Source organism: Podarcis vaucheri, assembly GCF_965113315.1.
Source record: "Podarcis vaucheri genome assembly, chromosome: 16".
NCBI classification, from domain to species: Eukaryota; Metazoa; Chordata; class Lepidosauria; order Squamata; family Lacertidae; genus Podarcis; species Podarcis vaucheri.
Window position 1 is genome coordinate 14021143 of NC_138754.1, and position 25173 is coordinate 14046315.

The 25173-nt window shown below is 47.9% G+C and overlaps 1 protein-coding gene across 1 annotated transcript in view; it reads left to right on the top strand.

Annotated features, from left to right (window-relative positions):
- The window catches only part of TAGLN2 (transgelin 2), a 30170-nt gene extending 12509 nt beyond the window's left edge, over positions 1-17661 (top strand). Inside the window, exons 2-5 of the mRNA XM_082202854.1 lie at positions 10904-11143; positions 12507-12681; positions 14384-14486; positions 16260-17661. Of these exons, the coding sequence (XP_082058980.1) occupies positions 10964-11143; positions 12507-12681; positions 14384-14486; positions 16260-16401 (600 nt within the window). The 5' untranslated portion in view covers positions 10904-10963 and the 3' untranslated portion in view covers positions 16402-17661. The remainder of the gene's footprint in view (positions 1-10903; positions 11144-12506; positions 12682-14383; positions 14487-16259) is intronic.
- Positions 17662-25173: the final 7512 nt, after the last annotated feature.

The following is a 25173-nucleotide window of genomic DNA, read 5'->3' on the forward strand; positions in this document are numbered from 1 at the left end:
CCTTGGCTCACTGTTGTTGGTATCCATCTGTCTCAAGAGAAAATGGAGTGTGCCTCTAGGGGTGAAGTCAAACCGCTGGAGAATCGCGGCGCCTGCTGTGGCTGCAGAGACTGGTAACTTGTAACGGCTGCCTCCTGCATTGTTTTTGCTGCCTTGGCAGCACCAAAGTGACCTTTCCAGGCGCAAGCCTAGGCAGTGTGTATGGAGGTCGTGGGCTGGCATCTACAGAGGTTGGCTGGTGGGGTGGAAGGCAGGAGGGAGACCAAGGATAGGAGAATCCAGAGCCAATGACAGACAGAGGCAGCTCCTGATTGGTTGTACGATAGAAGGCAGACCAGTTGGTGGGTCAGCACATTGTTTGCCCTTGTGGACCAGCCTCCATGGGGCAGCTGCCTTCATAGCTTGCAGGCTGCCTGCAGAAGCAAACAGTAGCTTTATAGCAGGTTTGTGGATGAGTCCCTGAAAGTACTGGCGCATGCAACTCCTTGTCTACCTAGCACAGCCTGGTTGGTCACTCAAGTGGTCCAGATATCTACAGCATTTCTCTAGCACCATCATCTCATTAACAAAGAACAGGAATAAATTAAAACCAGTGCTTTTTTTTCTTTAAAAAAATGTTTGTTATGGCTGAAGAAAATCACCACTTTATAGTTCAAATTGAGAAAAATAAATACAGTAAATGGACAAAAGGCCGCCATCATGGGTATGCGTTCCCCTGCATCCCCTCAGAAAAAAGCACTAACTAAAACCTTTAAAGTACTGTACAGTGGTACCTCGGGTTAAGAACTTAATCCGTTCTGGAGGTCCATTCTTAACCTGAAACTGTTCTTAACCTGAAGCACCACTTTAGCTAATGGGGCCTCCTGCTGCCGCCGCACTGCCAGAGCACGATTTCTGTTCTCATCCTGAAGCAAAGTTCTTAACCTGAAGCACTATTTCTGGGTTAGCGAAGTCTGTAACCAGAAGCATATGTAACCTGAGGTACCACTGTATGGTGATGTTAAACCAGCAATAGAAAGTGGTAGCAATTTTTTATTTTAAGCCTGGGCAACTAAAACATTTTCACCTTTTGCAAAAGCGCTGGAGCACAGGCCGTGAAATGTGACCTTCCAAGGGCCAGACAGAGTGGCCTGGGGGGCTGCATTGGACCCCTGCCTGAGGTTCCCCACCTCTGAATTAGGCACCTAGGCTTTTAAAAAAAATAAAAATCTACAATTGCGTGGGGAACCTCTGGCCCTACACATGTTGCTGAACTACAATTCCCATTGGCCATGCTCACTAGGGCTGATGGGAGTTACAGCATTTGGGAGTCACAGGTTCTGCACTCCTGAGCTATGGACAATATAATGGCTTAGAGCAACACAGCCTGCTTGGCATACAGACCTGTCCCCAGGTGACCCCCCCCCCTTTCCTCCTTTCCCCTTCTTAATGGCTGGGATGGGGAAAGGGTTTCCTGTTTCTTTCCTAAACGTTGTTCTTGCTCGCACACTTGATCTGGCTCCAGAGTGGTCTCTGCTGGAGGTTAACTGCAGGAAAAGCCTTGAGAGTCCCCTCTCCCTCCCCGCAAAGCCTTGCCGGTTCTAGGAATTGTCCCTATCTGAAACCTCCTTTGCTTCCTGATTGCTAACTTGGCCCTGTGCCTGCCTCTTCTAGGGTGGCTTCCGCTCTGAAATCCGGTGGGGCCTCTCTGCGCTCTCTAGATGATTGAGTCTGATCTTTGAGCATTCTGGCACTCTTTTTCCTCCGCTGCATGACCCCGCATTGCCCTCTGCTTGGCAAATGGTTGCTGCAAAAGGGCAGGCAAACCTGGCACTTGGTAAAGGTAAAGGGACCCCTGACCATTAGGTCCAGTCGTGACCGACTCTGGGGTTGCGGCGCTCATCTCGCTTTATTGGCCGAGGGAGCCGGCGTACAGCTTCCGGGTCATGTGGCCAGCATGACTAAGCCGCTTCTGGCGAACCAGAACCAAACACCGTTTACCTTCCGGCCGGATCGGTACCTATTTATCTACTTGCACTTTGACGTGCTTTCGAACTGCTAGGTTGGCAGGAGCAGGGACCAAGCAACTGGAGCTCAGCCCGTCGCGGGGATTCGAACTGCTGACCTTCTGATCGACGAGTCCTAGACACTGTGGTTTAACCCACAGCGAACTTGGTAAAGGTGTGTGCATGGGCACTTTTTTCCTGATCGCTTGGGGTGAAGGGAAATTGCCTGCAGGTGATGATCAGATGGGGAGCTTTCTCTCTTTCTCTCTCTCTTGCGCAGCTTTGTTTCCCTTGCCTTCTAGGCTGGGGCTGGGAACTTCTTCAGTGGAAAGCCTCCATGGGCTGCCTTAATAGAAGCACCAAACAGACACACATCACATGCCCTGAACACAGATGTGCACCAAGGACTGAGATGAGCTTTAGACAATGTATGCCAGGGGTAAATTGAGCTGGGCAGCAGCATACATGCAATCTTTCTGTGAAGAGGGCCTTGGACCAGGGTGCATTTCTTAACTGCCTCTTGCACACTCCAACCATTATGCATCTACTCTTTTTGGCAATGCAAATTGCAGACGTAGGCTGGGGGGGGGGCGCTACAGGGCTGCAGTGGAGGGCAAAGGGTTAAGCCCCCTTCTAATGGGCTCGCAGGGTCCAATTGCCTATTGAAACCCCTTTAAGTAGGCAGCAAGCAGCATTTAACCTAGTGAATTTTGGTTAGAGGGTAGACTTATTGCAACCATGCACAGAGATGCTGTTGTTTGTGGTAGGATCTGCATTAGTTGGATAGAAAAAAGGTTTCTAGTACTAGTCTGGAGAAGAACAGGGCAGCCATGCTTATTCTCTCATAGTTAAGGATAACCTCTGATTTTGAGGTCCAGGATAGAAGTGAGAGGAGGAGGAAGTTGTAAAAAGAAAAAAGGATGCAACCTGAGTGTATCAGTCTAAACCACGACAGGTCAGCTGAAGTTAAAGATTCGAGGACAGCCTGGGAGTCTTTAACTCTGTCTAACACCATGCAAAGCCCTCTTCTGCAAGCTGAGTTGCACCCCTCTATCCTCTCCATTCCAGGGACTGCATGGTGTGAAGGGTGGGCACCAAACCAAAAATAATCCAGACTGTCCACAACACCTGTGATTTGCCGCTTTCTCCCTTCCTCTTGCCTTCAACATAAAGCCATATTTGGCTAAGGACCACCTCTCTCCATATGTGCCTCTTGTGAAGGAGGTTCACAGGGTGGCAACATAAGAACGGGCCTTTTCTGTGGTGGCTCCCTGTTTGTGGAATGCTCTCCCCAGGGAAGCTTCCTTGGCACCTTCACTACATATCCTTTAGGCGCCAGGCAAAATGGTTTCTATATAACCTTTGGCTGCTGAACATTCTATGGCAGGGGTGCCCAAACCTTATTCAAAAAGGGCAAGATTTAATGAAGTGAACATGCGTGAGGGCCGACCAAAGTTGTTGAGCTTTTTTACAATTTTACCCTAAAGTCCTTGAGCTTTTTTTAGGGTTTTATTCCAGGACATATACTGCCACGGAGGACAGATTAAATCGTGGGGCGGATTAGGTCCCTGAAACGGACTTTGGACGTGCCTGTTCTGTGGCCTTTAAAATGTTGGAAGGGGGTTTATTGGTTTGTTCTTGTTTTTATTTTATTATGTGTTTTGTGTTCTCATTTTAGAATTTTTATGTTGTGAGCCGCCCTGTTATCTTCGGATGAAGGGCAGTGCCTTGTGATGACACACTTTGCGGGCCCAGTCACCTAATGTGGTGTTGGGCGAAATGAATTTGAACACCTGAATTCAGATTTGATCTGAACAAAGCAGTGTGTACTTATTTAATTGGTTTGAACAGACTTCAAGGGGTTGTTGATGAGGCCCCAGTGTGCCTGATTGTAGCACTAGTGAAAAGGCTCAAAGAATAAACGGAGAGGTTTTTTCTCTATCCCTGAATCTTTTAAGTGCAGTCCACCAACACACACATCTAATATGGGATGACAAGAATACCGGCCTACCTTGCCAAGGGTGTTGTACCTGTCCCACATTGATCCTTCACATCATACCTAACTCTCAGTGCATCTATCCATGGTGCAAAACCCTGACGGATTATGGGTAAATTCTAGCAGAGTCTTAATTCCAGGAATGGGGAAGCCTCAGCCCGGGGGCCAAAGGTGGCCTGTGTAGCTGGCCCTCAGGACTCCTCCCAAACTTCACACCTCACCAGCCCTGCTTTGCACCTCTTTTGAGTGTTTCTGCCTGGCTGGAATATGTCTTTGCAAGCTGATAATGCCTCTTCCTTGTCAGAAGAAAGGATAGAGAGGGCTGTGTGAATGTATTCAGAATCTGGCCTGTCGTGCAAAGGCAAATTATATATTTTTCTCTGCCCTTTGCTTTTGCCTCTGAGAAAATGAGAGAATCCAGTGATTTAAGATGTTGCACATAACTTTCGTTGTGATACTACTCAACCTCTCCCTGTTTTTCTTTACTTTTTATATAACTGTTTTTAAAAATAGAAATCAGTTCAGGTCTCAGACTTCCCCAACAAGCGTTCAAAAGTGGGGGAGAGTTGTTTTATTTCCTAGAAGACTTTGGGGGGCCATTAGAAGGTGCCAGGAACAGAGATTCACATCAGTATGGAAAGCCTGGCTTCAGTCTTGAGTGTGTGAAGAGGAGGAATCTGTGACCTTTCGGTTTAATCCAGTTTCATAACTCCCCCCCCCCTTTTTTCTGAATTGATGGGTCCCTGAACGCTGCCTCCTGGTGGAGTTTGGGGGCTCAAGGCGAATTTGCTTAAAACTTCCTTAATATTATTGTGCTTCTGGAAGCAAGTCTGGCTGAGTGTGTTGAGGCTTCCTCCTACGTAAGTACGCATAGAATTGCAGCCTGCTCTGTGTTTTTTTCATCGTGGAACCGCATTGTTGGAAGGGCACCCCCAAAGGTCCTCTAGTCCAACCCCCTGCAGTACAGGAGTCACAACTAAAGAATCCCTGACAGACAGCCACCCGACCTCTATTTAAAACTCTCCACTGTCTCCAACTCCCACCACTTCAGGCTTTCTGTGAAACGCGTTTGGGGGAACCGTATTTTGTTGCAGTAGCCCATAGCCATTAGCTTCACCTGGCTTCCCCTGCCTGCTGTCCCATGAGAGTCTTACCTCTTTGCAGAGTAGACTAGGACTGTAGACTCAGGCTCCTGTCCATTCTCCATTTACTGCATTCCTAGTGCTGAGGTTTTAATCCTGCCTTCACACAACCGTTATCTGAAATGCTTGTGTACCCTGTATAAAATGCTACTGTTTAGATGCTGTTTTTCAAACCATCTTCCCTTAAGCCATTTCTAGTTCAACTCTAGCTCAGGTGTGGACATCTCTGGAAATAGGGGTAAAGGCGCCCCAGCGCTTGCTGGTGTGGGCACGAGCAGAAGCGAATCTGACACTGCTGAAGCTATGCTGATCTGAACTGCTTGGGCTGGGGAGGGGAAGCCCTGTGAAACACACTAAGAAAACAGCAGCTTCACAGCACTCTTAAGGCAGTGATGTGAACATGCCCATGGATCCCACCCCACAGAAATCAAGAGGATTCTGCACACACGGAACACATGCTTCTCGATTCTCCAATCTGGCAAGCAAGAGGCCCTATCACAATTCCAAAGACAAAGCACTCAAAGGCTGCATTACATGGGGGTTGGACTAGATGACCCTTGGTTCCCCCTTCCAACCCGACAATTCTGAGAGGCCTGGCTTTGGGAGCAGGTCTGTCTGGGTCAGATAGAGAAGCCCTGGGGGTCATGTCGCGTCCTTGGGCCTGAGGCAGACAGTGCCAAGCAAGATGGCCTGACTTGGTGTTCAGACTGCCTCCAATACAAAAATAGGTATGCATTGTAGAGGGTTGGGCTAGATGACCCCGTCCAACTCCACAATTCTGCGTATCTCAGAACCACAGTAGGAAAGTGGTTTGAGTTGGGGGTTGGAGCTTGATCCCTTCCTCACAGGGCTGTTGCAAGGATGAAATGCAACGGGGTGATAGCATGGGATGAGCCATATACAGTGGTACCTCGGGTTACATACGCTTCAGGTTACAGACTCTGCTAACCCAGAAATAGTGCTTCAGGTTAAGAACTTTGCTTCAGGATGAGAACAGAAATCGTGCTCCGGTGGCACTGCAGCAGCAGGAGGCCCCGTTAGCTAAAGTGGCGCTTCAGGTTAAGAACAGTTTCAGGTTAAGTACAGACCTCCAAAACGAATTAAGTACTTAACCAGAGGTACCACTGTGCAGCGGTACCTTGGTTTTCGAATGTCTCAGAAGTTGAACCTTTTGGGTTTCAAACGCCAAAAACCCAGAAGTAAATCCTTTTGTTTTTGAACGCTCCTCAGAAGTTGAACGGCTTCCACTGAGTGTTTCTCAATTTTCTCAATTAAATTTGCAGACTGCCCTTTGCACCTCAGTTTTCGAACATTTCGGAAGTCAAACAGTCTTCTGGAACAGATTACGTTCGAAAACCGAGGTGCCACTTCTATATGCTCTTATTTTGAGGGATGATTTTTTTTTTAATAAAAAAAACCCAGCACTGAGAGTGACCTTGCCACTCCTTTTTAAAAAATGAGGGTTTGGGGGGAGGCACACTGCACATGCTCAGAGGCCTGAGGTTCCACGTGTTTAAAAACTTGGCAGCCCCAAAGATGTACTGTCAGCCCAGTGTGGTTTGAGAAGGCCCCAGGCGCTCCTCCTTGGCCAGCTTGCGGCTGGCTCCAAATTTCAGGCCTCCTGCGGAGCAGCTGGGGGGGGGACCTTCTCTCCCTTTCTCTCCTCCCCCACCCCAGTTTCCCAGACTGTGGCGGGTGGGGGGCACGGAGGCTCTGGAGAGAGCAAGAGACAATGGCTGGCAGTGTTGTCTGGAGAGGGTCGGACAATGGGCTACGGTGGGTGGTTCTGTAAGCTTTTGAGAATTGCTGGGGGATTTGAGGCAGGGAGGCCTGTGAGAATCTCCTGGAGTGTAAAACTGGCTCCTTGGCAGAACAGCCGTTCCCATTTTCAGGGCGCTGTTCCTGGATGGAGGCTTCTGTTCTGACTACCACCTCCCCAGTCGATCTTAGGTTTTCCTGCAAAATGAAGCTTCTGGCCCGGAGTTCTTTTCAAAGTGTCCTTGCTCTTTCCTGAATCGAGACTTGCAGGCTCAGTTACCGTATACTCAAAAAGGCCTGCACTCGCTCTCTCTTTTTTAAAAAATTGTTGGGATAGCTGACTGCAGAATGAACGAGAATCCGCCGCCTCTCAAGGGAGTCCATTCCACAGTCAAGCAGCTCTTACTTTCAGAAAGTTCTTGCTGATATTTCCCATACAGTGATACCTCTAGATGCGAACGGGATCCGTTCCAAAGCCCCGTTCGCATACTGAAGTGAACACAACCTGCATCTGTGGGTCGCGATTCACCACTTCCATGCATGCGCACGACGTCATTTTGAGCGCATGCGCAAGCGGCGAAACCTGGAAGTAACGCGCTCTGTTACTTCTGGGTCGCCGTGGAGCGCAACCTGAAAATGCTTGTCCCGAAGCTACTTCAACCCGAGGTATGACTATAATTGGAATCTCCTTTCTTGTAACCTGCTCCCCTCTGGAGCAGCAGAAAACAAGCTTGCTCCCATCATCCATGTGGCAGCACTTCAGATCATTGACCATGGGGAAGAAGATGCTGTAGCTCAGGGACAGAGTGTTTGCTTTGCATGCAAAAGGTTCTGGGTTCGATCCCCACTGCTAGTCACTGCGGACCATAATACGCTAGATGGACCAATAGCTTGACTCTCTCTCAGACCGTTTCCCTTGTTCCTAGTTTGGATAGTGCATGTAAAAAAACGGTGAGACATGGGAATTTGTGACCCAATAGGAGGCAGGGGGAGTTGCAGCTTGGGGTTTTGGTGTGTGTTTTCTTTTAATATGTTCTCTCTGATCACTTGAAAGCAACTTCTGATCACCCCAGGCGAGTTGTCTGTTTACAAGCCTGATCTAACCACTCAGGCCTTGCCCTTGCTTTGCATCTTGGCACCGATCCTGCCCTGCAGGCAAAGGCAAACTGGGGTGTGCCTGGCCTCTGAGCAAGCAGAGATTCCCCACCTACTTGTAAAACAGCATCCCTTGAAAGGGAACTCTTCCCTCCGAAGCCCCAGGAGAAGGGATTTAATCGCCCCCGCCTCCACACAACTGCCATTCTCCCCCTCCTCTTGCAAAACAATATAGCCTTTGGGCTGGGTGCTGTAATGGTTTATTAAAGGTCCTGTGTGTGCTCTCCAGGGATTTATTGAGGTATGCAGTAGCATTGCTAATCCGCAATGGTGGGCCATAGAGTATCTGCCATGCATATCAAAAGTCCCAGGTTCAGCTGGGAGAGACTCTCATGTCTGAAATCCTGGAGAGCTGCTGCCAATCAGTGTGGACAATACTGAACTAGATGGACCAATGATCTAGCTTGGCATCAGTGTTCAAAATTTGCCAGGCGCATTTTGCACCAGGCTATCGACCGAGTGAAGATGCCAGGGTGCCAGGGTGGTGCCTGATGTCTCCACCATCTGGAGGTGAATGCCTGAGGATCCTTGGATCGGGACTGTTTTCACACACTAACGGCACATCCTGTAGAATTCTACCAGTTATACTTCTATCTGCACAATCAGAATGAATGTTGGGAACCAAAATGCTTCGCCTGTGCAGCCTGAGCAGGAGCAGTCACCATTAAGAAAAAGAGGTCGGATTAGACCAATTTATATGTGGACTGGTCCTGGATCAATGGACTCTTATTCTTTAAGTTATCTTAACCTAGGTTCATGGCTGTCATCTGAACTAGCCAGATGTTTAACTGAGAAACCCATCATTTGAAAAAGAAGACTTTAGAAGAAGGGCAACTAGACATTCTGCTTTGGCAACCGCAACCTTTGTCCAAGGAGCCTAACACTGCTTAGTTTAAAGCAGACTCCTGTGTTCCTATTTAAAGCCGGCCTTTATTTAAAGCCATGAGGACTAGAATCTTTATTTTTAAGGGAAGGGCCGTAGCTCAGCCGTAGAGTGCCTGCTTTGCATGCATAAGGTTCCATCTCTGGCGTCCACAGGTAGGGCTAAGGACATCCTCTGTCTGAAATCCTGGGAGGCTGCTGCAAATCTCAGTGGGCATTTCTGAGCTCAATAGGCCCAGGGGTATAAGGCAGGGTCCTTTGCCCTTCCTATGGAAACGCTTCTCCGTTCTGCAGTTACTTGGGTCATCCGCCGCCTCCTTCCTTCCTGCCGGTGCCAGTTTGCTTGCTGAGCTTCCTGTTTTGAGCATGATGGCTCTGTGCTCTGCCTGCACAGTCGCAATGCTTCTGAATGCTCCTTGCTGGAAACCGCAAGAGGGGAGAGAGGGCTCTTGGCTCAGAGGTCCTGCTTTTGGGTCCCGTCCCCGTCCCCCGGGCATCTGGTGGGCCACTGCGAGAACAGGATGCTGGACTCGATGGGCCACATGTCTGATCCAGCAGGCAGCTCTTTATGTCATTATGTTTTTGTGGTTTTTTTTCAATAAATAAAAGACCGTAGCGGCAAGACCCAATTTCTGCGGAGCTACTCCCTCAAGACTAGAGGGAATCCGCCATTGCCGATGGCGCCGCCTCCGGAAGTCTTTGTGTCGTTATGTTTTGCGGGTGGTTTTCATGGTCTGGCATACTTAAAAGCTTTTCTGGCTTTTCTAGCAACCCAGCTACCTATGGTTGCCAGGGCTGTTGCAGTCTTCTGTCCCACGCCTGCAATCCCTTGTAAAGCCACATTCTTCTTGTGTGTGTTTTTTTAAACAGCCAACCTACCTGATTTGCCTTACCAGAATGATAAGAGTCAACCAGGGTGGCAGAAGACTTAGCTGGCTTGTGTCAGTGTTAAAAAACTCTGCTGGAACAGGAGCTGCGCTGGGATGCATTTGGGAAGGGCCATCACTCTTTGGTCTCCACCTAACCATATCTTGGCCAAGGAACATGGCCTGAAAATTCCCGTGTAGTTTGCTAAAGGCTCATCGCCTCCTGCTCTGCTTGTTCTGCAGCAGCCCATCCGACTTGCTCCTCAGCTGGTGCAGCGTGTTCCTGGGAAGGGCGATTTCTAAAAACCACCTATAATGGGTAATTAGCACAGGCCGTACACCACAGAGTGTGTCCAGGGTTCATTGCAGGCAAGCATTTACATGCAAGCGTTCTGGAAGTGAAGAGCAGCACACACACACACACACACACTCTCCAATTTATTGCGTGGGGCTGCAGCTCAGATACAGATATGAGATCACGGTCTTCTCCAACTGAAAGCAGGTCCTTGGCTGAGACATTAGAGGGTTAATGCCAGTTTCATAAGAGAAAGATTCTCCCCTGACTTGTTGTCTGTTGGGTTTATATTATTTCAGAAATAATAATATTATTTTTCTGGTTATGATAGGATTATATTGCCTTGACGTTTAATAAAATAGTTTTGATTTTTTTTCTTTTTCTTTTTAAAGAAACAATTTTTATTTTGAGCTTTCACTTTTGTCTTTATAATTTTTTTCTAAAAACCTCTTAAAGTCTAGAAAAAAAATGAGTACTATAAGTTGTACCGTGGTGTTAATCTTACTCAGAGTAAACCCACTGAAATTAATCAACGTGACCAACCTGGGCTCATTAATTTCTACTCTTTAAGTAGAACTTAGCTGTCTGCCAAAAAAAGCACTTCAAACAAACCAAGCTATTTGTAAGAACCTTCAGCATATGCATTTCTCTGTAACGTTAAAATTCCCACAAAAAAGGAGGTGGCAACATGGAACCCGTGGTATTTTGGGGAGTTCAAATTTGGCACGTGCTCCTGAGGTTCCCTGGAGAGCCAGGCTGATGCTCCTCCCTCGTGTTCCCTTCCAGCACTACAGATCTGTGATTCTATCATTCTCTTTCTTTAGGTCTGTGTGTCTTTGCTCTATCTAGCCTTCCGAGGTACACAAAACCCCCACACAGCCGCCATGGCAAACAGAGGCCCCTCTTACGGACTCAGCAGGGAGGTTCAGAACAAGATCGACAAGCAGTATGACGACGAACTGGAGCAGATTTTAATCCAGTGGATCGTTGCCCAGTGTGGGCCGGAAGTCGGGCAGCCCCAGCCAGGCAAGAAGAACTTCCAAGAGTGGCTGAAAGATGGGACGGTAAGGAGTTCGGTGTGGCTTCGTTCAGCCTAGAAGGTTTGGGGTCCCTCTGTCGTTACAAAAAGGCAATCTAAGTCGTGCAGTGCCTTTAAGGAGTGGGTACAGGTATTCATTAGTGTGAGCTCCCGTGGGCTAGATCAGGCAAGCTTCAGGTTTGCCTGATCTATTCCATTTCGTACAAAACCACCCAAGGTCTACAAACTGGAGCCTAGTGCTGCCGCTCAGAGCAGTGTTCGAAATTCACCAGGCGCATTTTGCATCTAACTATTGGCCACTTGCGGCCAAGTGGCGCCAGGATGGCGTCTGACGGCTCCACCATCTGGAGATTCATGCCTGGAGATCCTTGGATCTTGACTGTTTTCATGACACTCGCAACACGTCCTTTTATATTTTATCTGCACACAATCGGAACGAATTTCAGGAACCAAAAGGTCGTATTGAAAAATACAACTTCCGAGCTTCCTGGCCCCAAAATGACAGCTGAACATTTCGTTTTGGCATCAGTAACCCTGGTTTGAAGAACCATTTGGTGCCTAGCTTATTTATCCGAGTTTCTAACACTGACTCAGAGTGTTAGACCTTTGAAGCCCTAAACAGCCTCGGCCCAGTATACCTGAAGGAGTGTCTCCACCCTCATTGTTCAGCCCGAACACTGAGGTCCAGCTCCGGGGGCCTTCTGGTGGTTCCCTCACTGCGAGAAGTGAGGTTACAGGGAACCAGGCAGAGGGCCTTCTCGGTGGTGGCGCCTGCCCTGTAGAATGCCCTCCCATCAGATGTCAAGGAAATAAACTACGATCTGACTTTTAGAAGACATCTGAAGGCAGCCCTGTTTAGGGAAGTTTTAAATGTTTGATTTTTTTTTATAAGATATTTATTAAGATTTTCAAAATATTACAAAAGAAAAATACATAATAAAAATAATTAAAAACAATTCAATCTTTCCATTACTTATTTTTCATTAGCTTGTTTCCCGGACCTCCTCACGCCTCCCTTTTTTGTATTCCAGTTCAGTTTGTTGGTTCAGCAAATCCTTCCCCTCTTTGTTTATCCTAATCTTTAATCTTAAAATATTGTAGCATTAAATCTTTACCTATTCGTAATCCATTTTTCATATTCCCTTATAGTATTGCAACTAAAAACCACTTAGTTTCTATCCAACATCATTCTAACATTCATTAATTAAATGTTTGATGTTTTATCGTGTTTCTAATATTCTGTTGGGAGCTGCCCAGAGTGGCTGGGGAAACCCAGCCAGATGGGCAGGGTATAAATAAATTATTTATTATTATTATTATTATTATTATTATTATTATTATTATTATTATTACAACAGACTCCATTTTTTCCCCTGGCCCCTGACTAGGTGTTATGCCACCTCATCAACAGCCTTTGCCCCAAGGGACAGAAGCTGGTGGCAAAGATCCAGAGTTCTAGTATGGCTTTCAAGCAGATGGAGCAGATTTCTCAGTTCCTGCGTGCAGCTGAGCAGTATGGCATCCAGGCCACAGACATATTCCAGACGGTGGACCTCTGGGAAGGTACAAAGTATTTGCGGCGGAGGGCGGGGAGAAGGAAGGAGGGCAGAGGGGGCATCTCTGAGGGGAAACCATGTGTGATCTAAGGCAGGTGTGGGGAGCCCATAGGCCCCCTCACCTGGCTCCCAGCCTCCCCAGGCCTAGCCTTGCCCAACTCCTCCCCGACTGCAGTTAGGGTTGAAGGCTGTCCCTCAAAGCTTGCCTGCTATGGGGCGGCAGTCTTCCAGAAGAGCACATCGGGGCTCTGCAGTGTTAATGCTCCCTCCCTCAGCTGCAGTCTCCAGAAAAATCTCCCCATTCCCTCTTGGCAATTAGGGATGGAAAGGAAAAGAAACCTAGATTGCTTTTTTCAGCAAGTAAAGGGCAGGCATGTAGTCGCCTCACCACTTTGACTTGGGGGGCTGGCATTGTGCTTGGAAATGACATTTCTGATTTGAGCGGGTATCTGGATCACTGAATTCTCCATTTCTAAAGGGTCGAGGGCAGAAAAACAGGAGCGAGGCCAAGGAAGTGTCTCTTTTGGCACAACTTTTTAAAACAATGCAGATCTCTGCCAAATCGGTCCACTTTACAAAATAAGCTCCTGGCCGTTTGGAGAAGTTAAGATCAGAGCTTCCATTTTTGCCTAACCTGCAGTGTGGGATGAGGGTGGATTCTTAATGGCCTGTATACAGTGGTGCCCTGCAAGACGAATGCCTCGCAAGACGAAAAACTCGCTAGACGAAAGGGTTTTGCGGTTTTTGAGCTGCTTCGCAAGACGAATTTCCCTATGGGCTTGCTTCGCAAGACGAAAACGTCTTGCATTTTTTGCAAGTTTGTTTCCTTTTTCTTAACACCGTTGATACAGTTGCAACTTGACTTTGAGGAGCAACTCATAGAACGCGGTGTGGTAGCCTTTTTTGAGGTTTTTGGTGATTTTTGAAGCTTTTCCAAAACTTTTCCGACACCGTGCTTCGCAAGACGAAAAATTCGCTAGACGAAAAAACTCACGGAACGAATTAATTTCGTCTTGCGAGGCACCACTGTAGTTGCTTGGTAGAGTGCTTTTACTTAGTAAAATGTCTATCTCACCAAGGAGCTCAAGGTTGTGTAGATTGTCCCCCCCCCTCCATTTTATCCTCACAATAACCCTGGGAGGTCGGCTGTGAGACTAAGAGGTCTCCCAGTGAACTTCTTTGCTAAGTGGGGATTTGAACCCAGATCTACCTAGTCCAAAACTCTAACCACTGCAATACACTCACTGCCTCTTGCTTTACCCAGGATTAATTCCCAGCCATCTCCAATTAAAAGGGTCTTGGGTAGAAAGTAATGTGATAAAACTAGCTTGTAAAGGAGACGGTCCCTTCTCCCTTGCTTTCTACATGCAAGAAATGTGTATTTATTTACACATTGCTGCCAGTCTGTGCTGAGCAGACTGCCCTGGACTCGGTGGTTTCACCCTTTTTGCAAAGCAGCTTTTCGTGTAACTGTTGCCGCTTCCTGGTGATGGTGAGCCGAAACAGGAAAAAAAATATGGGGAAACGATGCAAGATCGCCTTGCCTAACTTGTAAAAGGGAGGGGCCTTTTGCAGTCCTTGGCTTCAGCACTTTGGGGTCTCTGCTAGACTGTAAAAGAGCACGGTGCCCCTGCTTGATCTAGAGAATGGTGTTAAGGTTGGACGTGGTGCATATATTTGATCGACTTCTGAATTCTTCCAACCCACAGCTAAACACATGGCCAGCGTGCAGAGAACCTTGATGAACCTGGGAGGCTTGGCGGTCTCTAAAGGAGACGGCCTCTTCGTTGGGGACCCCAACTGGTTTCCTAAGTAAGTGCTGTGGCAAGAGTGGGTGTGGGTGTGGGTGTGGACTAACTCTATATTGAGCTCAAATTTGTAAGGTATGGAATAAGGGAATAAAATCACTGTTCACTGTAGGGTTCTTCTGTAGCCATTTCAATCCCAGTAGTAGTTGCATTATATTGCTTCCAAAAAGCACTCTGTAACATTCCAGTGGTACCTTGGTTGTCAAAGTTAATCCATTCCGGGAGTCCATTTGACTCCCGAAATGGTTCGAAAACCAAGGCATGGCCTCCGATTGGCTGCAGGAGCTTCCTGCACTCAATCAGAAGCCGCATCGGACGTTCGGCTTCCGAAAAACGTTCACAAACCGGAACACTCACTTCCAGGTTTGGGAGCCAATTTGTTTGGGAGCCAAACCGTTCAACAACCAAGGTACCAGTGTATTCAGACATCACTGGGACAACCTTGTTGGGTAAGCCAGTATTATCCCCAATTAGCTACTGGTAAGAGGAAGGTTGAGTGACAATGGCAGGAGATGAGAGGCTGCTGCTGCACATTAAAAACATTTTAAAACTTCCCAATACACAGCTGCATAACATCATTTATCCATTGCACTTCAGCTGGTGGCTCGGAGTCTGCTGCTGCACAGGTGATGAACTTGTGGTTCTCTAGACCACAGCGTATCTGGCCCTGTGCCTTCCAGATTTAACTCCTAGTTTCCAGCCTCTGTGGCAAATGATTGGGTATGATGGGATTTGTAGTCCCCAACATGCAGAGAGCACCACATTGGCCATCCCTGCTCTGGATATTGTTCGACTCAGCCAGCATGGCCAGTGGTAGGGGATGATGGGAGGTACAGACCAGAAACATGGGGGGGGGGCGGTCTGGCAGGTCAGATTTTCCCCCTCCCCAGGCACACACTGCAATGCTGGATCACAACCGAACTTGGAAGACAGGGGATTACAGGGGTGTGTTTTAACTATTATCAGTTTTCATATGCTATTGAATAACCATAAAACACCTGATAGGCAAGAATGAAATTGCTCCATAATGAAAGTCTCAGGCAAAACCACTATTTTACAAGAAAATTAGGTCCTATGATACAGCCTTTTGTCTTCCTTGAGGACCTAGTGAGGAGAGGAATGTAGACATCACTGTAATATGGCATTTTCAGTTTCCGTAAGCTTGGCTTACAGAAAAATTACAAATAAACAATTCAGGGTAAAAGCAGCATAAAAAAAAAAAGTTGGAATGGACTTTCCAAATGGTCATAAAACTGTGTTAAGTTTCTTCAGTGGAAAGCTTTGGAGAAAACAGTTGCATGTTTTTGAAATCTGCTGCCCAAAAAATTGTTGCTGGAAGAAAGCCCACTGGGGTTCAGTCCTCAGGATCTGCAGGGAGGGAGAGTTGAGAGAGACTCCTGTATCCAACTCCAGAGAGGCTATGGTCTGATTCAGCGTAAAGCAGGTTCATATGTGATCCGGTGGTACTTTAGCTATCTAGATCCTCTAAGCCACGGTTTCCCAAACTTGGGTCTCCTGCAGTTTCTGGACTACAATTCCCATCATCCACGAACACTTGTTCTGCTAACTAGGCATGATGGGAGTTGTAGTCCCAAAGCGGTTGGAGGCCCAAATTTGGGAAACCCTGTTCTAAGCTGAACGAAGACAAGCAATACGAATGGACCGAGTTATAATCTTTTAGAATATCCTTTTTAAAACAAACCTCCTAGGCTATGTCCTCTGCAATGATGTGTGTGCTTGTTTCTACCCCTCACTTCCTGCCTCCCCCCCCCAACAGGAAGTCCCAGGAGAACCGCCGTGCCTTCCCGGAGGACAAGCTCAAGGAAGGGCAGAGCGTCATCGGGCTGCAGATGGGCACCAACCGGGGAGCCTCACAAGCGGGGATGACGGGCTACGGCATGCCACGCCAGATCCTTTGAGCCGGGCTGCCCCACCAAGCGATGGCTCCTTGCTTCCCGACACTTCATATCCCCAAGAATCTCTCTCTCTGTCTCTCTCCAAATTGTGCTACCACGAGAAGCCTTAAAGGCAGACCAGGAGGAGATGGGCCTTCTGGTGCCCACTTTCCCCCTGTGCCAGCCCTGGTCGGTAACCTCCTCTCTTTTTTACTGCCCCCCTTTTTTTACCCATATTTTTCCTCTTAAGCACACACGACTGGAGTGAGTACACTTTATTTCCTTCTCCCTGTCTACTCTTGATCTCATTTCTCAAGAGCGCTTTAACCCCCCTCCCCTGGGGGGGGGTCCTCCATACAACACCTCCCCCCCAAATATAATGCTGGGGCCAACCAACCACTCATCTGAAGAATACAGGGACCAAAAAAAAAAAGGTGTGTGCCTCCTTTTTCTCCCCACCACCCTTCATAATGCCAATGTGGTTTTACTAGTGGCCAAATGACCCTTCTACTGCAACATTTTATTATTATTATTATTGAACTCACTATTCACATTCCAGAATCTGGCCCCTTAAACCCTGCTTTCCTTTTACACTTATCTGGACCAAAACAAAAGTAAATAAATGCCCGTTTCTTTTTTGGACACTGTTTTTGGCAGTCTTAACTCAGCAACTTGCCAGCAAAGCAGTCCTGGATAATATCTACAATCTCAGCACTCTGCACTGCAATGTATTTTTTTTTGTGTGTGTGCGCGTGTGAGGGGAGCAGGGCAGCTAACCTCTTCCTGTGGTGTCTACCTGGCAACACTCACACCCACAGGGTAGGAGGATCTCTTTGGCTGGCACAACCTCCAGAGATCACAAGGTGATCCTTCCTGGTGCTGGGTTCAGATTCTCTACAACTACATTCCTGGGTAGCTGTTTCATTTGGGGTGCTTTTAAGGGGGCAAAGGGGGGATTTTTTAACTTTTCAGCCAGTCTCCCCCCACCCTGGAAATCCTCTGATTTTTGTCTTGCAGTGGTAAACCTCGTTCTCTGCTGCTAATTCCTACCCATTTGGGTGCCCCTGCTTGCCTGCCAGGCTTTCTTTCTTTTCTTTTTTTACTTCGGGGGGGGGGGGGCTGGTCACAGCTGTCTTGCCATTCCAAATTTGCCTCTTCTCCAGGGCAAGAAGGCACAGGGCTGAGTCTGAACTCTTAAAACTGTGTGGCATTCTTAACTGTGGAATGTACTCTGCCTCAAGATCACTGATAAGGAATAAACATTGCTCAGTCCTTTGTTTATAATCCCTGTGTATTTCTTATCTGGGTTGGGATGGGTGGAAAAGGGCTGGGCGTTTTGTTTTGTTTCTTGAGGGGGTAGAGCTTTTTAGCAAGCACAACTGGATCAGGAAGACCCAGCTGTCACAAAGCCTCTCTACCTGCACTGCAGCCCGACAGCTGTTTGCCGGGGCTTTGAAGCGCCACACACACTTCTCTGCAAGCCCCAACGATCCCATGATGTGCTAGGTCTTGCAAAAGAGCCGCACATGGACCTTTGCAGCTGTCCATTTCCAGGTTCTGCTGATGGGCCACTTGGCAGTGCCTGAAAACTCATTTTGTAGCCCAGCCGTGTCTCCACCTGCCCCACACCTAAGTTCTTGTACACAGATAAGCAGGTGGCTGCTTGACCAAAGCAGTCTCAAGGGTCAAAATGGGGATGCCTGACAGGACTGATTAGGCTTGTGGGGCCACAGGCTCCCCACAGCTGCTTTTGTCCATCTCTAGGGCCTTTTGTCCTATTCCCCACCTGGTTATAAAACGGGAGCAGAACATGAAAAGCGCTGCAGGGGAGATCTTCAGGTTCAAAGACATGATGTGTTTTTGGAGGGGCTGTGGTACCAGGTTGGACAATGCCATTGATTTTTAAACTAGGCTGTGTAGAAAAGAAGTATTCATAGTCTGCACCTCCCCACTCCTGCCCACCCCCAGCGGATCTTGAGAAATTCTGCCTGAGTGGACTCAAGCAGCAGCCAGGGCAGGATTCCAGCTTCTGGGCTGTTCCAAGAAACTCTGTCCTCCTCAACCAGGAACCAGAGGTTAATTTCTGTTAGCATAACTCCAGCCGCTGTTTCCTTGGCAACAGAGATCTTTTGTTGTCAAGCGGGCTCTCCTCTCTGCCAAAAGTCCAAGGAGAAATCGCTGCCAAACTTTTTGCCCACAGGGCAAACCTTTTCCACCCAAGTGTGTCTTTATCATGGAAACTTGCCTGCCCTACCAAAGAGGGTTCTGGGTAATGTTCTGAGGTGCACACCTCGTGAAGCCCAAACTGGGACCGTTTTGCCAGTCATCCAGGGAGTGTACACCGCAAGGGCGCACAGAGGTTTCCTACATTACGTGGGAATCCTGTTTCTTCCCAAGGAAGCTTATCTGCCACTTATTAGCCTTATCGTTGAGAAAGCGACGCCTAGGGTGCCTCGCTAAAGTTAGAAGCGGGACCTGCCGCAGCGTTGAGAGGTGTAGCCTTCCTGTTTACTGTCTGAGTCAGCCATGCGTTTCTCCATAACAGCCCACGCCGACTCCTTCCTAATTTTCCATTCTCCCCACCCAAAAGCCAGCCAGCATTTTGTTGCCTCCACGGTGTATACTCAACCCTCGTTAAATGCAGGTAACATTAAGTTCAGGTAACAAGTCAACAGCTTTTGTCCCAGACACAGGAGCCAACTCCTAAACTGAGGTCTCTTTGCCACCTGCCCAATAAAATATTTGAGGGGAGCAGGGGATCCCCAAAGTCGATGGGCATTGCTATTCAAATGGTGTGCTTCGAGGGTGGGGCTTACCTGTCCCCCGTCCCCCATATTTTATTCAAGTTGGCACCCCTGGTCCCCGAAGATCAGGTTGAAAATGCCTTTTTTGTGGGATTTCACACAATGTAAGTCTACTTTTGAGTATAACTTGCTTGGATGCAACCGAGAGTGGTTTTAGCAGTCAGTCTCTCTTACCAGGGAATTCTGGGAATTGTAGCTTGGTGCTGAGAATAGGGGGTCTCCTAACATCACTCGGCGCCTTTACAAACCACAGTTCCCAGGCTTCTTTGCGGAGAAGCCATGACTAAGTGACACGATACTGCTTTAAATGCAAGGTGCTTATCGGGCCAAAAATTTGGCTGCCACTATGCCTTCTCTGGGACACGGGTGGCGCTGTGGGTTAAACCACAGAGCCTAGGACTTGCTGATCAGAAGGTTCGAATCCCCATGACGGAGTGAGCTCCCATTGCTCAGTCCCTGCTCCTGCCAACCTAGCAGTTTGAAAGCATGTCAAAGTGCAAGTAGATACATAGGTACCACTCCAGCGGGAAGGTAAACGGTGTTTCCGTGCGCTGCTCTGGTTCGCCAGAAGCGGCTTAGTCATGCTGGCCACATGATCCGGAAGCTGTACGCCGGCTCCCTCGGCCAATAAAGTGAGTTGAGCGCCGCAACCCCAGAGTCGGCCACGACTGGACCTAATGGTTAGGGGTCCCTTTACCTTTACCTTTATGCCTTCTCTACATGAAGTGGGGGGGCACCACCTTGTCCTTTGCCAAATTGTTTAGAGCCAGTCCTGAAGGGGAGAAAAAGAAAGAACTGTTTTGAGGGGGGTGGAAGCAGCTCCTAGCAATTCCAAGTGGAGCGTTACGCTTACGCCCGCCTGACACTTGTGCTACTTCCACGTTGTCGTGTGTGTGTGTGTGTCTGTCCCCAAAGGGTGTGTCGGTATTTGCTCTTAGTCTGTGTATATGTGTGTGTGTCAGCTGGGCTGGGCCTCTGTACTTGCAGCGAGACCCAGGCTCCCTATGTTTAAATGTGGGGCGTACACCCTTATTTCTGTCGTCTTCCATGCATTCCAAAGAGACTGTTGCATCCTGGGCCCTAGTCCTCAGCCAAAGTTTCAGCCGTTGAACCAATGGCACAGTCAGGTAATTTTTAGGCTTGGGGACTGGAGGTGGAGGATAAATTCGAGTCCGTCTGCATTTAAAGAGCCAATGGCACCTGGTGTGGTGGTTAGTGTGTCTGACAAGGACACGGGAGACAAGGGTTCAAATCCCCACTGGGCCATGAAACACTGGGCCAGTGCCCTCTCAGCCTAACCTAACTCTCAGGGCTTTTGAGGAGGGGAAGAACAACGTACACCACCTTATGTTCCTCGGATAAAAAGGTGGAATATAAATGCCATTAAGAAGAAATAATAATAATAATAATAATAACAAACTTAATTAATTAATGTGTTCCAAAACAATAAGCGAACCAAAGCACAGCTATGCTTCAAAATGTGCACTTCTCTGAATTTTGCAATGCAGTTCTCCAAGAGCTGTGCACAAAAATGTATCTGCTGTGTTAAGTTGTGCATATAAATACAAAGATAAATGAAAACAATGGGCAAAATACATTCAGTTAGGCAAAATTGCATACATTAAGCCTGAAACTTACATGGGAGTTACATTCCAGTGATTGATCCTAAAGCCGAAACTGCATATAAGTCAAAACATTTATGGTATATATATGTGTGTGTGTGTGTGTGTGTGTGTGTGTGTGTGTGTGTGTGTGTATATGTATCTCAAGCATGTAAAGCTGAATGTGCACAAGTTTAACACACATGTAAGTTGTGGGATTGCTGTATATGCTTATTAGGATAAATTATTATAATTCCGTTTATTACCCTCTCTTCACCAGCAGGTCCCAGGACAGGTTATAGCAATTCAAGTATTAAAACCAGATAAAATAAAGTTGCAGCCCCAGGAATAGGGTGGGTCCTGGAAATTAACACCGAGGGCCATATTTCCTTCTGGGCCACATTCTAGTGGCAGGCAGGGCCAGAGGCAAAAGTGGGCAAAAGAAAACGAATTAAATTTTACAAGCGAACTTGAAAGCCTTGTTATTGCCTCATCCGCTTGCTGGAGCAAAGGCGAGGTCTGTCATTTCTCCTGCTGCCCTGGCACATGACGTCATTGTTCCTGCCCTGGGGCAGGGGAGTGCTGTACCCAAGCTGTTGGGTAGCTGAAGAAAAACCTTTCGCATAATCTGATACTTCTAGCTCATGGTTAGAGAACATCTGGGCCTCTAGATCAGGGTTTTCCAAACTCAGGTCTCCAGCTGTTTTAGGACTACAACTCCCATCATCCCTGGCTAGCAGGACAAGTGGTCAGGGATAATGGGAATTGGAGTCCCCCCCCCCAAAAAAAATATCAACAGCTGGTTTGGGAAACCCTACTCTAGATGTTGCTGGATCAGTGGCGTAGCGTGGGGGGTGCAGGGGGGCCGGCCGCACCAGGCGCAACATCGGGGGGGGGCGCGCTCGCACTCACAGCTCTCTGCCCCCTGCTAAAATCCACGGGTTAGGGGGCGCAAATTACTTGCCTTGCCCCGGGTGCTGACAACCCACACTACGCCACTGTGCTGGATTTCTTCTGCCTCCTATCAGCCCCAGCCAGCATGGCAAATGGTCAGTGGGGATGATAGGAGTTGTAGTCCAACAACTATAACTGAAGGGTCACACATCCCTTGTTCCTAACCTAGGAGTACAGGAGTTGTAATGTGCCAGGTGTTTCTATTTTGACTGACTTGAGCTCTCCAGGGTGTCATGCAGAAAAAGGGTCTTTCCCACAACCTGCTTCCTGATCCTTTTAACTGGAGATGCCAGGGATTGAAGCTGGAACCTTCTGCTCTCCCACTGAGCTGTAGTCTCTGCCCAGCTTCTCATTCCTGCAGCGCGTGGCACCGAAGGCAGTTGTTAAGAGTTTGTGGGTGCTTTGACTCTCCTGAATTCCCGGGTCTGGTGAGTGTTGGAGTTAAATCACTCCTTGGAGTATTGGAATAGGGCTGCCAAACGCTGGATTTAGCAAAGTGCTGAAATACAGGCCAGACCAGTTCTTCTGTGATCAGGAAATCATCTGGGAGAAGACCATTAAAAGAGGAGAAAAGCCATTAAGGAGGTATAGGCTGTGCCAAACAGCAAGCAGGTGGCAACCCTCCTTCTATACCAAGAGATAGTTAGCAGAGAAAAATCAGTTTTGAGTTTAGGATTGCAATGGGGATGATATGACCTGGGGAAAAAGAGGTTGCAGTTTGTTAAATGCGGCAAGCTGGCGAGGGGGCGTCAGAGCACAATGTGGGCTGACAGTTGGAATCAGAGGCTGCAGGTATGGGATAAACGGAACCCTCTTGGAGCGTAATGCTGGGAGCCCATCCATCGTAAGCTGAGGTTGTACATAAGTCTAAAGAAATCATATGTCATAATGACACCACAGTCTCCGTTGTGCCTCAATGTCCAAAGATAAATACAGGCCCTGGATAAGTGCCTGGAACTTCCTGGAATCTCACAATCTGCTTTTGGGGTGTAAGCTGCCTTACACTGAGTCCGACCGCCGTTCTTCCGTCTTTCTCCGTACTGCCTGTACACCAGGTTTGCTCAAACTTGTTGACCCCAGTTCAAATTCTTAGGAATGCAAATGAAATATGAATATGTCATCAACATTTGATCCATTATTAGGAAGCATAAAATATATATATAAGATAAGGAAGGATTACAAGTGAAAATAATTATATCATGCAGAGGTTCTGCAGTGGCAAGGGAGGTGCACTCTGTACATGCCCATGCTCTTTATTTTTGAGGATCATAGTTCCAAATAAAAAATTTCACACTATACCTCATAAATCTATTTTCCACCCCTAGGCCCTTTTTGACCCCCAGGTTTTTATTCAGCCCCACCCCCAGTCCCACTGACACCAGGGGGTTGATATAAACCACTTCCTCCATTCAGCTGGGGACCATCTAATTCAGTACTGTCTACACAGGCTGGCAGGGGCTCTCCAGGCTGAGGCTTTTTTCCAGCCCTATCTAGGGACGTTGCCAGGGATTGAGCCCGGAACCTTCTGCATACAAAGCAGATGCTTTGTTGTTGAGCCAAAGGAAGGGTGAGAGTACCACTGAGCATGTGGGGTGAGCTTTTTCCTCACCTCACCCCACACTCCCGGCATTCAGTGAGGGCGGGGGGGGGGCAGTGTTGTCATCCTGCCGGAGGATGTTGCTTTAGCCTCTGTGTTTTTCCCTGTCTCTGTCAAGTACATCAAAGGAAACGCTCGTTAGCTTAATGGAGAATCCAGCAGCCTAGTGGCTCGAGGCCAAGATGGCTGTCACACACCACCAGAAAAGGAGATTGGCAGGGGAGCCAGTGCAGAGCCTCTAAATGAGTCACTTCCCGCCATTTGTACAGTGGAAAATCACAAGGCGGCGGGGAGGGGGGGATATCATGGGGGGCGGGATGAGAAAGTGGGGCTGCTTTGCTGAGAAAATGCTGCGTTGCTGGAAAAGTGTGAGAAATTGGACATGCTGGCTAAATTTCACTTGCTTGTGGCATTCTCAGGGCAAGTGGAAGGAAGGGGGAATACGAGGTGGACTTTTTAGAAATTGCCCAGTCAGAACCTCAGAGCATTTTCCTCCCAGTTTCTCACAAATCCAGTCTGGATTTCTTAGAAGTCTTGATTTAACCCAAGTTTTGTTTTGTTTTTAGAAGAGAGGTTATGAAAAGTTTTGTTGTTTTTTTTGGGGTGGGGAAACCCAAGGGCCACATTCCTTTCTGAGTGATCTTCTGGGAGCCACATGGTAGGCGGGGCCAGAGGCTAAAATGGGCGGAGCAATGGATGCAGATTTTATACTTATGCATAGACAAATTTCTACAGGCACTCAAGCACCCCTCTCTACCATCCAACTTAGCAAGCAGAAGACATTAATTAGCATTCAAGTCCACATTCAGGACAGGCAAAAAAAATTAAGGTGCAAAACAGGGCTGAAGGGGCGGTCTGGGGAGAGTTTTGAGGGCCAAAATTGGACTGGAGGTTCCCAGGCCTGAGGTTCCCTACCTCTGGTTTGTATCTCTTAACTGTACTGCAATCTCATACTTCCTCAAGTGGCAGGAGGTTCCAGTGGCAAGATACGGAGCAGTTTCCTTTGAAAGGAGAGTCTGTCCACTGGTTCCTTGTGATTTGGTTTCTTCATGCAAAACCTGCCTCTTTGTTTTAGGCCTGCTGACCAGTTCAAAGGGTGTGCTTGTTCACACAGCTGATCACCTGCGTTTGGAGCATTTGACTGGCAGCTCCTTCTTATCCCTGTTGACCTGGCAACTTTCCCTTTTCTGTTCCATTGCCAAAAGAACGCCCTTCAGCCCAGAAAGAAAACAAGAAGCTGAGCTTTCAGCCACCCTCGAAGCAGGCAATTGAGCTGGACTTGGCTTGCTGTCCCAAGCAGCTGTAAAATATCTGGCAAAACTGTGACAAGTTGACATGAAAGTTGTTTTTCCACTTCTTATTTGGGATCTCCATTGCGGATATGAAAGAGCAAATTTAACCCACCCAAGTGTTCAGTTGCTAAAGCAGCCTAAATCCTGGTGCCCTCTGGATGTTCAGGACTAAAACTCCCATCAGCCCCAGCCAGCATGATGGGAGTTGTAGTCTGAAACGGTTAGTGAAGGCTGTGCCAACGAGAAAGAACTGGCACTTCACCTTTCTAGATAACTCCCTCTGATGCAATGACGTGTCCCTCTTAAGGCTAGGACTGCAAACGGATTGCAACGACTTGGTGACAAAAAGCAGTCTGCACATGTTCTATGATGCTCTTTTGTCTTGTGGGTACATGCTCCCACAGACTGAGCCTTGGAACTCTGGACAAAGATTCTAGGGTTCAAGTTAATCCACCCCCCCAAAAAAACCCCACCCCCTGCATGACTTTTATTCTCTCTCATCCCCCACACCCAAGGAGGAAATGGTTTCCTTGGTGGGGAGGAATTTG